This window comes from Lampetra fluviatilis, chromosome 12 (genome assembly GCF_964198595.1).
Source record: "Lampetra fluviatilis chromosome 12, kcLamFluv1.1, whole genome shotgun sequence".
Lineage (NCBI taxonomy): Eukaryota > Metazoa > Chordata > Hyperoartia > Petromyzontiformes > Petromyzontidae > Lampetra > Lampetra fluviatilis.
This window is the reverse complement of record NC_136286.1, coordinates 5650063-5665239: the sequence shown is the minus strand read 5'-3', so window position 1 is coordinate 5665239 and position 15177 is coordinate 5650063. Positions and strand designations below refer to the sequence as shown.

The 15177-nt window shown below is 43.6% G+C and overlaps 1 protein-coding gene across 4 annotated transcripts in view; it reads right to left on the bottom strand.

Moving 5' to 3' along the window:
- LOC144935085 (transcription factor COE3-like) overlaps positions 1-15177 on the bottom strand; it is a 96121-nt gene that overhangs the window by 16600 nt on the left and 64344 nt on the right. For 3 of the 4 annotated variants that reach the window (XM_078861451.1, XM_078861452.1, XM_078861449.1), the window contains exons 8-10: positions 11831-11978; positions 7451-7584; positions 6772-6898 (exon numbers count right to left, since the gene is read on the bottom strand). In XM_078861451.1, the coding sequence (XP_078717577.1) occupies positions 6772-6898; positions 7451-7584; positions 11831-11978 (409 nt within the window). The remainder of the gene's footprint in view (positions 1-6771; positions 6899-7450; positions 7585-11830; positions 11979-15177) is intronic. The other variant, XM_078861450.1, reaches the window with a different exon arrangement.

Here is a 15177-nt window from a genome sequence, read left to right as displayed (position 1 = left end):
GAATGTGGAAAAGCTATCCACTGCAGCACATCAATACAGATACTACTACCAGTGCGCAGTACAAGCAAAATGCATGCTAATGCGTGTAAGGATGTCATGATATTCCCAAGTCGCACCCCTTTAGCCCGTGCAAGTCTAATTACTTCAATAATGTCACACGTTCAAACAGCACTCCATAACACGGGGGGAGCGAGCTTAAAGGCGTAGAATGGGTGGAGGTCAGTGTGTTTGTTCAAAGTGTGACATTACATGTGTTCTGTAATAGCCCCTTACACTAATGGAAAGAAAACCCTCCACGAGTCACCAAAACTCATCATCATGGTTAAATTGAGTGGGGAAATTACTGGCGGAGCAGGACTAACCAGCCAATATAGGCTCTTTTATTCCCATATAAAATGCACACCCATTCCCCGCCTGGCCGCCTTAATGGAACGGCCGATCTTGTTACCACACGAAAACCGAGTTAATTGTGTAAAGAGCCATAAGGCTTTTTTCCCCATCTATTCCAAGATCCCATTCTGATATCCTTTTGCAGCTTTTTCTGTCTCTTCGGCTTCAACTATGAAGCCATGTTTTGTTTTATTTATTTATCTATTTCACTGTGACCATACCATTCTCTCATTTACTTTTTATCCCTTAAACCATATCCTGTTTCTCTCAATATCATTCTATCTCTTTGTCTCTCTCCCCCTCCACCTCTGAAGCCCCCCTCCCTCCCTGGACCCCCCCCCCCCCCCACTGGACCTCCCCCCCTGGACCTCCCCATCCTCCTCCCCTCCCCCGCCACACCTTACCATACTCTTCTCTTGCCTCTTGCACGGGCAGTAAGTAAAATCCGAGAAGAAATAACGGCTAATAGGCTGTCACCATCCCTCATCCCGGCCACGAATCCCGGGCTTTAAAAATTAAAATTTCACGAGCCAGGGATCGATCCACTCCGATCGATACTCATAGAAATTTCATGAAGCCCGTCCCGGGCTTGGCCGGAGGGGAGCATTTCGGCCCAACGATCGGCTGGGAAACTGACGAGGCTTGGCCTAGCCCCCATCGACCCTTCTCGCTCTTTCATCAAGCCAAAACATCCCAGCCGCCTTGCTTCCCCCTCCTCCCCCACTGCCAAATCCCCACCTCCCCCCCCCTACCCCACGCATCCTCCCACCCTCCACCACCCCCCACCACACACCACCCAAAAAACCACCCCACCATCCAGACCCCCACCATCACCACCACCAGCAGCAGCAGCAGCCCTGACTGCAAACCCCATTGGCCTGCCCAAGTGCACTGGATGTCAATCCGTCCTCTTTTCTCAACGTGTCTCTTACAATCAAGGGGAATTAAGCGGCATGCGTACGGGCACCGCCACTACCACTGCCGCTGCTGCCGCTGCTCCCATGGTCGGCGTGATGCATTACGATGCGTGCAACGATTTATTTGCGATGCATTTATTTTTCATTTGCGGGACATGAGCGGCTGCAATGTGTCGAGTGTGCGTGGGTTTTATCAGCGCAGTCACTCCGAGCAAATGCAATTAGTTACAGCGAGCGAGTGAGATGAGCAGCAGCGACGGTAGCGGTGCGCGCGCGTGGGGTGGGGGGGTGGAGAAGAAAAAATCAACGCGCTTGAGTCAACTTCATAAAACTGTAAGCCCGTGATATCAAAGTAATATGTTTCATGGCCATAAAATATTGGTGGGGTCAATACATTTACTGGGGAAGGAGATTAGGAAATTTACTCGCCGAATTGAATCTATTGTGGCGCGATGTTATGGAGTGCCGATCGCAAGATAGGCATCAAACCAAATCGATCGGCGAAAGAAATGGCTGTAATGTGGCGCTGTCGCTTTTTCTATGCGGCACATTCTCTCCACCAATTGGGGTGAACATCACAAGTTTTACGTGTTCTTTTTTGTGGGTTTTTTTTCAACAGATTTTTTTTCCTTGATCAAAAAAAGTTCTCCATTTTCTAAAGATGGAAAGGTGCAGCCCTGCATTTTCTTTTCGATTTAAAGCTTTCGTGACTGCAGGGATGCATCTTCTTGGTTCTTTCGGTAAAGTCACGTAGAAGGAGAAAACGTGACTTTACCTGCATTTTCTTGTTTATGCCGCTGCTGGCGGAAGGGCCTCAACCTGAAATACCTTCAATGAGCCCCTCTAGAGGCCTACGCTTATTTTGGCCTACTCTTCCCTGCTGCCCAGACATCTTGGAAGTGGTGGGAGTATCCACATTTTTACCCACCAGATGATGAAACCTGCCAATTGACTCACTGTGTTTGGTGTAACCGTGTTTACTGCCAGGAGGACAGAAGTGGGGGTGGAATTAAGAAACTTGTGCCCATTGTTTCCATTTCCGTGCCGTGAGATTGAATCGAACTAAGTCCAGTGTACTCACTATTATACAATGGCAGCCTCCCCTACATTTTACATAAGTAAATACATCGACGAAACGGAAAGAAATGTTACATTTCATTGGAGAATGCGTCGTCGGTCATGATTGATTGTTCTCTTGCCGTAAAACGTAGCGGCCACCTCGGTCGACATTTAGTGCCCACCACGTGGCATTTTAGAGTTCATTTGTCCACCGGTGGGACGTCACCGTGCGAATTTGGCGCGCGGGGCCTGACGGACCGAGTGTCGCGATAATGGGAGTGCTGCCCAAGCGTTGGGTAATGCCATGCTGGCTCACGCTGCAGGATGCCAGCACCGGCACATCTGGTACTAATTGAATCAAACTTGTGCGGCTCAAATTATTACACTTTTGCCGCAGAGGGTCACCTACGCTGACCTCGGAATTTTAACAAAAAAAAAGACCGGCAAAGTATCCATCATCTGTCAAATAAATTTTAACGCTTGTAATTCATAACAAAAAGGACTTGTTGCTACGGAATGCGATTCGTTGGCAGTAGGTAAGTTATCAGCCAGGTTGAGCGCTGGCGGTATACGGTATTGAAACCAATTAATATATTCGTTTGTTCGTGTGTTTATCATGATTGTACGTCTGCAGACATAAAGGTTGTTGTCCCTTTGAATAATAAGTGGCAATAATAAAGGTGCCCTAACACGGGTTCAGCGCAAATTAATAAATAAATGTATAAATAGATGGCAATGAGCAAACAGAGTCCAGGGTAAGCAAATATTTAACAGTGGAGACAATTCGACATCCTAGGTTAAGTCCAATAAAATATGGGTTCAAAACTACAGGAAAACAAATATGATCCACCTTTCAAAGGTCATGTAAGATAATGCACAAAATGGGTTCCGGGGTGCAATAAACAAAGCAGAACGTATGAGATAGGTCATTCAGTGACTCGTATACATTTTCACTTTCAAATTTGCTTCATGCCTATTAATTTCAATAAAACGGTGCCATTTTTTACATCAGATTATACACGGGTAATGATTGTGAATTATATGTTAATTCAAGCAGCTATTAGCTGACATTTCTTTGTCTTTAAATCATTATTATATTAGGTATTTTTTCTTAACATTTCGTGCATTTACATGTGCAGAACATTTCGTTTCCTCACGATAAAGTGTAATTTCAAGGCCACTATACAAAGCACTTATATATTTTTATAGTGATGTTTTGAGTCTGGAAATTGTAATATAAATAATAATAAAAATGCACTAGTTCCTATGCCGTTTAAAAAAAAATAACTAAAACAAAAAAATCTCTGTTCGAAATCGCTCAAGGCAGAAATTGGGTTTACCTCCACCCCCTCTCTCTTTGGGAGAGAGACACAGCCCAGAGGATTATGGGTAGACCACCGGGGCTTATTAACTCCTGCCAAGGGTGGCAGCTCATCACATGACCCCGCCTGCCTTCGTTTATCGCCATGACAATGAATCATCGTTTAATTCGCCTCAATCAGACAGTGAAGCCGATGGTAGGCGGCAATTTTTTAAAAGCAAGGTGGCGAGTGGGATTACAAATTGGATTACTGCCGAGGTCAGCTCACGACCACGCTTCTCCAAAGAGCCGTGAAAATTGCCACCGTGTTGAGATGCTTGTGGCAACATTTCAAGAGCATTCTTTGCATACACATATATATAACATACAAAAATATGTTGGCTATTATTTTTGCCACTTATTATCATGTCATACGGTTTATATGTGTAATTATTCAAAATATACATCACTAAATAAAAACCCCCCAACGATTTCGTTCGCAACATTCGTTGAAAGAAAGGGTGCATTGAGCGAGTATTATTAGTAAGAATTGTATTACAGGGACGTTTGTAACAGTCGCAATCTGGCCCTCCTTCAAAAATCCGAAGTTGTATTGGCAGTACACCCCAGATATTAAAATAAAAAAAATACTTGCCCTCGTATTAAACACATGCACTTTAAAACGTAACATTTTCAGGCTATTTATTTATTTGTGTACTCGTTTGTCATTATTTCATTATATATATTTTTGCCTGCTGCCCCCTTGACCATTAAGACGGCAGGGATTAGTTTGATCTCGGCAGGCATTGATTGCTGGCTGGGGTGGCGGTGCGAGTAGCTGTCAGGGATCTCTGATCAGAGCCGCCAGAAGCGTTTCATCTTGGGCGCAAGCGTTCCCGTGGATTGCGCATCTATCGATCTGCTTGTTACGCGCACGCTCATATACGAACGGGCGTGCAGGCCAGCGCCCCCGCGTGTGCGTGTGTGTGTGCTCGCTGCTGTGTGCAGGGGCTTGTGCATACCTGGCAGGAGTGGGTTTGTTGCTCGCTAGGATACGATGGATTCTGTGTACGGGGAATTCCCATACAATAAAATGCCACTTAAAAAAATGCAAGTCTTGACTTTAAAGGGGTTTGTTTATAAATCATTATGGTAAGCTGCATCACTGTCAATTACGTTAAAATGTACTCAGATAAAATACCATGTTAGCTCCTCTAACTTGTAGTCCAACTTGACAACAATTAACCATGTCTCACTGCTGACTGTAACTTCAGAAAACCTCCGATGTTTTAATATTCACACATGTCACGTTAACTAGGTCTCCCTTGCAAATGAATTCCATGTTTTTGTGTACAAGTAAAGAATGAATATGAATAAAGAACACATGTTTTGACTTAATAAAAACAATGAAACATATATTTTTTTACAATACAAATTGAATGATGAACATGGTATACCTGCCTGAAAATGTGTGAATCGTATGTGATATCAGTTTTGATCAATTGTATGAGAATATTACCGGGTTCAGCTTGTTGCAAATATCATGCATTAGCTTTTACACATACAAATGACTCTCCCACGTGGATATTTTACTCAACTATAGCCGAGATAACAGCACATCGATGAAGGTACTTTTCTCAATACTTAAAGGATTTAGCGATATTACTTCAACATGAAAAAATATTGTTGCTTTTACTACGTCCACGCTGACTTGAACTTTCGAAAACCTCCGTTTTTCAAAACACAAAAGGGCCCATTCATTCTAAAGAGGAGGGGGAGAGCAAAAAAACCCGCAAGTACAAATAATCTGCCCATGAAATCTGCGCACCAATCATGTACCTTCACCACAATTTAGTGTTTTGTACGTTGGCAAGCCAACATTTTTAACTGGCCATGGCCTTTGCAATGGCCTTTAAATCAATCCAACCATCAATACGTCTCTTGTGAAGACAAACAAAAAGCATGAGCGGCGACAGCCCCTACAAATGTTGATACGAGTAGATCCATATGCAACTGCGGGCCCCACTGCCTCATCCTCACAGTGGATGCATGCAGATAAAGAGGGGACCCCAGTGAACAATATGCGGAAGTGGCCCTCTTAAATACCACAACACATTGTACAATTTCTATACAATTAGATATAACAAATAAAATACTCATTTGAGCTTTCGAATAACCGAAATATATAAATACACATGCACATAAAATCACGCGCATACAAGAACAAAAAGCTCAACACTTTCGCCACATTTGGAAATGAACACGTACGCGCGCACACACACACACACGTGTACACCTTCTGTGCCTGACGGTAATATATCGCGGGAGGCCTGCCAAGCTATTGCACTGTTTACCGCGTCGTGCCGTGGTGCCGCGGGGTCATATGTCATTCCCCGACGAACAAGGCGGTGTTTGTCCGCGTGCAGTTGCAGAGCGGAGGAAATTAACCCCTGTGGCGGGGCCCGCACGCCAGCCTTGCAGAACGGCGTAAGTGCTTAGTGAGCCCCAAGCGCGCTCCCCGCGACTTTCCTATGCAGCCGAGAATATTGCAAAGTCAAGGGCTTTGACTTTGAAAACAAATCGCCGCTTTAAGAAGGATGCGTAACTAACTACGCAGGCTAAGCAGGGGTTTTGATATGTATACTGTATGTATATAAATAAATAAATATTTACCCCCACCCCCATTGCCTTTATTCATCTGTTTTCACCTAAATTATATAGGACAATATTCTTGTGACAAAACTCCACATAGCCGTAGTAGGGTTGCCGCCTGGTTTGTCCAGGGCCATCTTTTTGAAGGTAGCTGCTGTCACGGGAAACTTGAAGAGTCTATCTCGGGATTAAATAACAGTCCCCTTTTGTTGTCAGTTAAAAAATAACGCACCACTCAAGGCAATGCATTTACATGTAGCTCCAACCTCTTTTGGTTTCGTGAGATATTCTTCTTCTCATGATATCCCAGTTTGTTTGAGGCGTAAACCCTAAAACTATAGTCGTGAAGAAAAGCCCAAGTCTGTTTGTGTTTGATGACTCAATGCAGGGAGTATCAAATCAAGCTGAAAGAATGAAACATAAGGCTCCGAGAATGACTTGTCAAGCTCTTACCAGTGTACACGAATCGCCCTGGTGCTCCCTTGCAGAACTGCTTGGACTTGTAGGAGAGGGTGACCTCCACCACGCCAGGGATGTGTCGGGGTGGCGTCTGCACTCGAATGGCATGGGGCGTGATGAGCTGCCAAAAAGAAATGCACAGAGTTGGTTTCAAAACAGTGATGCCTCGGGGCTTGGTCTATGTCAGCATTATTCAATTGTTCTATTAGCGTCAGTCTATTTACACTATTGTCGCTCTGTTTTATTTTACCTTGTTAAGATATAAGATCGATGGATTTTGGCGACGTGAAACCATGCTTCTGCTGGTGCTGTGTCTATGACCAAATCACCTGGAAAATGCACCCAATCTTGGCAGATTTCAGAAGCTAAGAAAGTTTGAACCTGGCCGTGCTTGGTTGGCCACCCACCATCACAGATGTTATAGGCTGTGGGGCTACATCATGGAGAGTATAGAACAGTGCAGTAAAATCAATTGTTGCACTGTACTTCTATGCCTCCGCATATGTGCTCCTCACCTTCACATACCCGCACTGATCAGCGTGGTCAAGTGCGGTCAATAAACGCCCTACTGACCTGCAATGAATCGGGGATGGGGCAGGGAGGGGGTGGGGGGCTTCATCCAGCTATGGATTGAGAAAGGGGCTGTACATGCACGTGTACAAAATGATCTCACCTCGCTCCACACCAGCATGGTGCCAAAGACGACCTGCAGCCCATCAAAGAAGTTGTCTCCGATGATGATGACTGTCGCACCGCCGGTCGTCCAGCCCTCACTCGGGCTGATGGCTTTGATGCACGGTGTGGCTGCTTTTGGCGACAAAGTCAGTTGAAAGAGGAAGTTAGCGGGCCCCCTTGACCATACAAATGCATGGCCTGTGAGATCCGGATCTTTGCTCGGAGAACTGAGGTGTGTGTTGGAATTATAGTAATGTTATGCTTAAAAATAAATTTAGAGAGCTGCTTGGAATGTATTTTTCTGCATGAATAAATGTTTGGCTTGACTTGAAAATTTTCCAATTCCCATGAGTATTTTTGCAATGTGTTTATAATTGTGTCCAATTTTAAAGTCAGTCATTAAAGTTTTGCATGGATGTTGACCAATTGAAAATGATTCTCTGCTCGTGAAATGTCTCTTTCTTTTCTGGGTTACCTCAATTTTTGGAATTTGACGAAACTGAGTGATGGTAAATGCACTGCACTTGATGATCAAGTTAACCTGCCGGCTTCAAGCTGCATTCACATTAATAAGATAATCTTACAAAGAATCGCTATTTCCTGCTCAATGCTAATATGATTCAATTTATCAATTTAATAATGCAATAACAATTCACCAGCCAATATACTTAATGCCCATCAAAAGCCACAAGCTCAGACTAATCAAAGGCTTTACTTGATTGTGAAAATAGAATTAACAGAAGTCATTACCGGGGTCACATATACCCTCAACGCCGGACACGGTTCAAAGAAAACCAAATAAATATAAAGACTTGATAGAGCCGTGCATTTCGAGTTGATAACTGTGTCCAGTGATTGCTACGGTGTAGAGATTGAAGATTAATGCCAGTTCTACAAACCTTTTATAAGCTGTAGGGGTTGGGTCACATGGGTACATGTTCTTCATTGGTCTGCAACCTGGTTTAACTATGACTACCAAAAACTTTTCCATGGACAACAAATGCATGTATCACATGTACATTTCTTGTCGAAGAAAAAAAAATTCAACATGACTTCAAAATGTAAATGAAAACCCATCATAGCAATGACCTTCATGTATGGATGTATGTTGAACTTCTTTTGCACCGTACGTAGCCAACCGTGCTAATTACCATAATACATCAAGCATTATCAAAATTTTACCAATAATCTCAACTGTTCACACGTACGGACAACGTGTATGTATGTACGTGCAGAGGCATACGCGGAAATGCACCATTCATGTGGGCGATATGGCCAGTGTAAGAATAACTGTTGATTTTAGAATGGACAATCACGTGCCCTCTTCAAACAGTGCGGGCCAGGCCGTTTTTGAGCTGCGTGCCAGCCACACACCATCCACTGTGGCGTCGCGCTCTAATCAACCCGACCTGCCACTGGGTGGTGGGGCTTTGATTGCACATCGCATCAAAGTGAACGAAGGGCACCTGCTGTGCAATCTATTGCCCGCTCCAATGAATATATATTTTGCCTAGTTTTCTTTTAGTACCATTTTCATAACAGGATCTGGAAATACGACCGATTTGTTATACGTATATGTATAAGACGGCCGGTTGTAATATGAGAAGGGATGTTCAGAGTGTGCACAAATCCACACCGATTGTTTTGTTTAATTTTGTCAATTGAATGAATGTCACCATATCATATTTACTCCTGCAAGAGTGAAAATAAGTCTATAAATAAGAATAGCATGATATCCGTTTGACAATTTTGCACAAATGACATTCTCAAACATTTAAACTCACCACTACATGACATATATATAAATCCACACATGCAGATATATACACATGAGCTCATACACACAGCAGAGGCAAGTCAGCCAGTGTGGTGCTAGAGATGGCTTTAATAATTTATACTTTACCTAACCCCCTTTAGTATCTGCTGCATTAACAGGTTTTAAGAAACATGACATTTAAAAGGCTACAATTCCACAATTTTCCTTCTTAGGACTGCCAAATGGAAGTAAAATGTTCAGTTTTGAATCTCAAAATAAATCATCCATAATGTTACGTCTCAAGGTGATGGTGGGTGGTTTTCACAATGGAAGTTGGTGCGAAATCATAAAATGAGACGTCATTTTTGTAACATCCATCCAATTTAATGCATGAGATCTTTTCAACTTCAATCATAATACTGGCCATATGAAGACATTAATAAGCCTTATCTCAAAAATTATGTGGCTGTTAAAAAAAATGTTGATGTGCTATGCAAAGGAACCTGAAATGAATTCTGCTGAAGTGCTTTTTGAATGCTTCACACTGTCCTTGCCCACTCAATGTCCATGAATTGTATCAGACTAAAGCAGTGTATGATGAGGCTCTCTCTCGGCGTGTGCAAATGTTACAGTTTGGAAGTGTCGTGGACAGTGATTTAGGCACAGCTTTTGCGGCCCAACCATACGCTTCTCCAAAACTGGCAGGAAAACAAAGCAAATTGGGGCTTAGCCCCCCGTATCACGATCCGCCAGAAGAGAGGATTTCATAAGAGCGTTTGTTCTCATGCAAAGCTACAGCAGATGTCCAGCCTACCCACAATGCACTGTTGCGGGAGAGGGTGAGCCACAAAAAAATTAGCATCAAAATGAGCCTCGGTACAGTTCAGTGTCTGTTGGATACATGCTGGGCGCAAACAATAAAAAAAAACACAAACCTATATCGTCATACTTTATAAACCACATATACACACACATACACACAGATGTGTCACTGGTTCAATTAAATATGTTGTTGGACGCGCCAGTTAGGCTTAACCCAGACTCTCCACAAACAGAAAAGCTGCAATAAAACTTGAAAAAGAAATGCAAAGCCATGTCAAAGCAACAAACCAAGTTGGCACTGAGAACCGTCATTTCATTGTCAGGGCACCATGATTAGACAGATGCATGACGTGTCAGCTCCTCAGAAGATGAAGTGCAAAACAGCAGTTGTGGTGATGATCAGAGGCCATGCTTTCTAGTTTTAGATGAGGTTTGGTAAAATTGCTTTGCGGACAATATGTAAAAGACTGACGTACATTATTTACGTTGTTCAATATAATCGCCATGAATGTGAATGTTATTGCACACGTACAGCCATTATGGATGAGGGCCTTCCCTTGACATGCGGGTCATCAGGGTTACTTGACCATACTTCACCACTGGTTGATAAAGAATGTATTTTTAGGTCGGTGGTATTTTTATTGAGCATGTTCTCAAAATCGTAACCACCCTTTTACAAATAAATAAAGCACAAACCATTTTCCAATCTTGTATCAAAAATCAGTTTCTGAAATTTACAATTGCGTTAAACGCAACGTGTTATGGGATATAATTGCGTGAAATGTGAGTGTCAATTCTTAAAAACAAAGTTGTGAATGCCATTTCACTATTGATTTTCTGAGGAGCTGGCACACACATAACTCACTGCATTTTCAAAAAAGCCATTTCCTATTTCTGACATCAAATTGGATTTCTGATCCGTCTCTTTGTTAAAGTGCTGGTAATATCCACGTGTTCTTAATAAAACAATTAATTTTTATTTTATGTTGAAACAGTGAGTACGTTTCCAGTAATTAAATGGGCCTGAAATGATTCGAGTCAATTGGAAAATCCATTCAGCCTTCGTGAAAAATGGTAAAGTTTGAATGCCATTAAAGTTCTATGTAAAGTATTTTATTTCATTACCATGCTTGCACGTGCGTGTGAGTGGATGCGTGTGTGCGTCTTCTGTGTGTTTGTATGTATGCGTTTTTCAGACTGATGGATTTTCCATACATTTTGCGAAAATGTAATGCACAGTTTGATTTGGGAAAGATAAAAACTCATTGCATTGTTAGGCACAGGTAAGCACATTGCATCCAGCATTAACATATTACTGTATAAGCAAATTCCCATGTAAAATAAAATCCACTCAAGACATAAATTCAAACGTGAAAGTATGTTTTTGTTAAAGTCTTAAGGTGTTCTGTTGAACAAAATTTTGACATATTTTTAAACTGTTTCCTTTTTTGGATCAAATAACAACAGAGCTTCTTTTGTTTTATTTCTATCTCAATATAAGCAATTTGAACTTCATATCATCTTGATATGTTTATAACAACAACATGTGAACTTTATTAATTTCTGGATGTCTGAAGATAAGACGGCACATAACCACAATCGGGATAATGTTTCCGTATCAGGACAAGCTTTGGTTATACAGTAATATCATAACTGCGACTCCAGAAAGCTGCAAAGAAACGCGGTGCGTTACGGGGCAAAAAAGCAAAAATGCATTCACAAGCAAGCGCGGCGCGACAAACATGAAAATGAAAAAAATAATCATGGGAAAAAATGAAAAAGAAAGTTTGCGGTCCCTACCATTGTCCAGATAAGACGGTGGAGGCGTACCTTCGGAGGGGTCGATTCTGCGGGCTCGCCGCCCGTGCTTGGAGTTATTGTGCACAAACATGTTGTCTGACACAGCGAGGACATGGCCGTCCACGTGGACTGTCGTCGAGACAACCACCTGCCAGCGGCACACGGTCGCACACGCAAGCATGCAGACGCGTGCACGGACACACGCACGCGCGCGGACAAAAACCCACAGACACACGCATGCACGCACACACAAGAGCACAGAGGGTGAACATTATCGCACGCACTCGCAGGAGCAACGCTCTGGCTGAGGCGCTGAATGAGATAGTGGCACATATTTACCTCATCTAACGTATCCACTCCAGTAACTGCCTCTGACATATTTTGCTTGTTATGTCTGTGTTATGCATGACCCCTGCCGACATGTGTTTATTTAATCATGAATCCAGCTAACAGCATGCTTTGACTTTTTTTCTCACACATTTTGCATTTGCTGATATGCCTCTGTGAGCACCCGGTTCTGCTTTAAATTGGGTTTCAGGATGCAGTGGTCTTGAACCGTGTCCCAGGAAGCCTGTGCATTTTGATCTTCGATATCAAACGTGAGGTTTTTGGACTAAGGATCGCAGCTTCACAAATCCACTCAACAGCTTATAAAAAGGGAGCTGCGCCCAAAAAGTATTGAACGCTAAAAGGCGATGAAGTCATATTCAATGCTCCGTTATCTGATTTACGAGTGTTAGTGTTACTCTCAGCAACAGCGTGGCCCGAAATTCGCTCTTGCTCCGAGGCACTAAATCTCAGATGCCCATTAATCCACGCGTATGGAACCAGAAGTATCAGGCCCAGCTCCCCATTCGTCTTCCTAAAGCATAACACGGCAATATTTCTCCCACTTCTCGATATTGACTACTGCAAGAAGGGTTTAATATTGTTTCAGGGGTTCCTTTTTAAGAGGGTGCCTTTGATGCTTTTGATCTATGCTGAGGACTTTGATACAGTGTGTAAATTATTAAATGTTCTATTTTTCCTCGGTGAAGCCAGGGTGCATGTGTGGGGAAAATAATTGCAGGGACCGTCTTTCATATTCGGAAAGAAATTAAAACACTCTGCAAAGTGTTTTTGTATATTCCAGCTGCACTTGAGCATGAAAGTTGTAAATAGGTAATGTTTTTGTATATTTTACATGGGACCACAAAGCCTAGCTTGTAAGTTGATAATAAGGTTTCTTTTAAAACTTGAAGTCCTTTATTTGTGTTGGCATTGTACTTATCGCAAACAAAGGAATGGCCGAACATTAATCCACACCTGCAAGTCCGTGATAATAACACCCAAGTTTATTTTACGTTCACAGCCGTTCCTGATTAAGACTCGGCGTTTAAAATCGTGACCCGACTACCGCTGTCAATTCTCGACATTCTTCCAGAATCCTCGCCTTTGTTGCCTTATTGCCAAAGGGCAAGAAAACGCTGCGTACAAGCGAAACATACACAGAGCCACGTCGTGTGCGCCCGCGAGTTGCTCCCGTTTAATTGCATTGAAAATGCAGCCGCATTGCTTACCAACAAATAGCCGAGTGGGGGAGGAGGAAGCAGTATCGGTGCCTCTAGCCACTGCCTTTGTATTTATATGTTAACTCTTTGCTGCTATAAGCCTTTGACAGAGATGGATCCATTGTGCACAGCTCCCTTTACAAGCCATCTCTCCATGCGGCCACCGCCACACATAGGGCCGGGGATAAGTACATTAGCCCCGCGATACATTTCAATGCCAGCATTCTCACACTTTATAACAATTGGGTTAATAGGACATTAACGACCCGGGATTAAAGTGGCATTTTGTGTTTTAAAGAGAAAAGAGTGTGGGAGGAGGGGGGGGGCTGGTGAAGAGAGAGAGAGAGAGAAATTGAAGGCAACTCTCTCTCAGCATGCCGGCGATGAGATAATGGATTGTGATTAGCACGTGAGTGAGCTGCCTCCTCTCCACCTTCCAAAAGCACGAAAGCGAGAGTGGTGGTTGGTGGGGTACTTGAATAAAGAGGCCCGCTTTCTCAAGGGCCTCTTTGATTAATTGGCTTTTGAGTGTGTGCTCAGGCTACGTCTATTATTGTGCAGGCTGTTTTGACACTGGTGTGGTGCTTGGCGGGCAGTGTCAAAATCCCCTGAAGAGCGCCGGCGCGCTTGGCCAGACGTCGTGCTCGCATCTCGCCGGCCATCCAGCCACTCGATCCAACGGAAGCAGATTTCGATGCGCTGCTCTGGTAATTTGCCACAGATGCTTACTGCATTTGTGTTTTTTTTTTCTTCCCATGCTCCCTTAAAACATTACGCCGACATCAGCAATGTATGAAAACTTTACGTTTTCTTAATTAATCAAAAGGCAGCCAGGGGTTATGAATGCAGTCGTACCTGCATGATTGACTTTTTTGGCCGTTTGATTTTTTGTTGATCGTTCTGGCAGACTTTGAGGTGAACTCCCCGCCAAAGGCATCATGCCAGTGCTTTAAAAATTATGGCCGCTTGAAAAGAATTGTGTGCATTAGCAGCAATAACTGCAGAAATTACGTTATTATAATACATTATTTTTTAGCAATAATAACAGCAACAATATTTTTAAGGCTGTTTAGATTTTTTCAAGTATATGACCTACAGATGGAGGCCTTTTAACTGGTGTCAATACACCAGAGACGGAAAACATTCTTTATGCCGTGTATGTACTCATTATATTCCATGTACACATAACAATTCCCTAGGTGCCCTGTTAGACTCACCATGACAGAGAATTGTGTATGCTTGAGGGGATTCCAAACAACTTCTTCATAATGCTGATTATTGGCATCGCTCTTTTTGCTCTAGGATTGAAATGGCTAAGGAGGAAGCCGCCTGTGAGTAGATAAAGTTGTGGGGCGGGCATGGTGCAGACGCACTCCTAACACGCGTACATGCGCATGCACTCACTGGTGCGTGCGTGTGTGCGCGTGTGCGTGTGTACGCGTGCTACAAATCCTTGGAAGCAAAGGGGTGGAGAGGGCGGGTGGGCGACCGGGCGGGTCATACGACAGTAGGTGGCTTAGGCCGCCTGCCATTGCCGGCACAGGGCCGCAGGGGAGGCATTGGTGCGCACGGCGCCACACAGGGAGCCTCGGGATGCAAATCCGCTAAGGAGATTATGTTACCCGGCGAATCCATCAAAGAAGGAGGGGGATTCGGGGAGGGGGGAGCCAGAGTGGGTACGGAAAAGGGGCCGCGTCGGTCCAGATAGTGGCACCGACAACAATGCGCCGGGGAGATTTGGAAACGGCCGAGCCGTTGTTATGCATGAGTGGAAAGTCATGCCTCTCGCACCGCTTT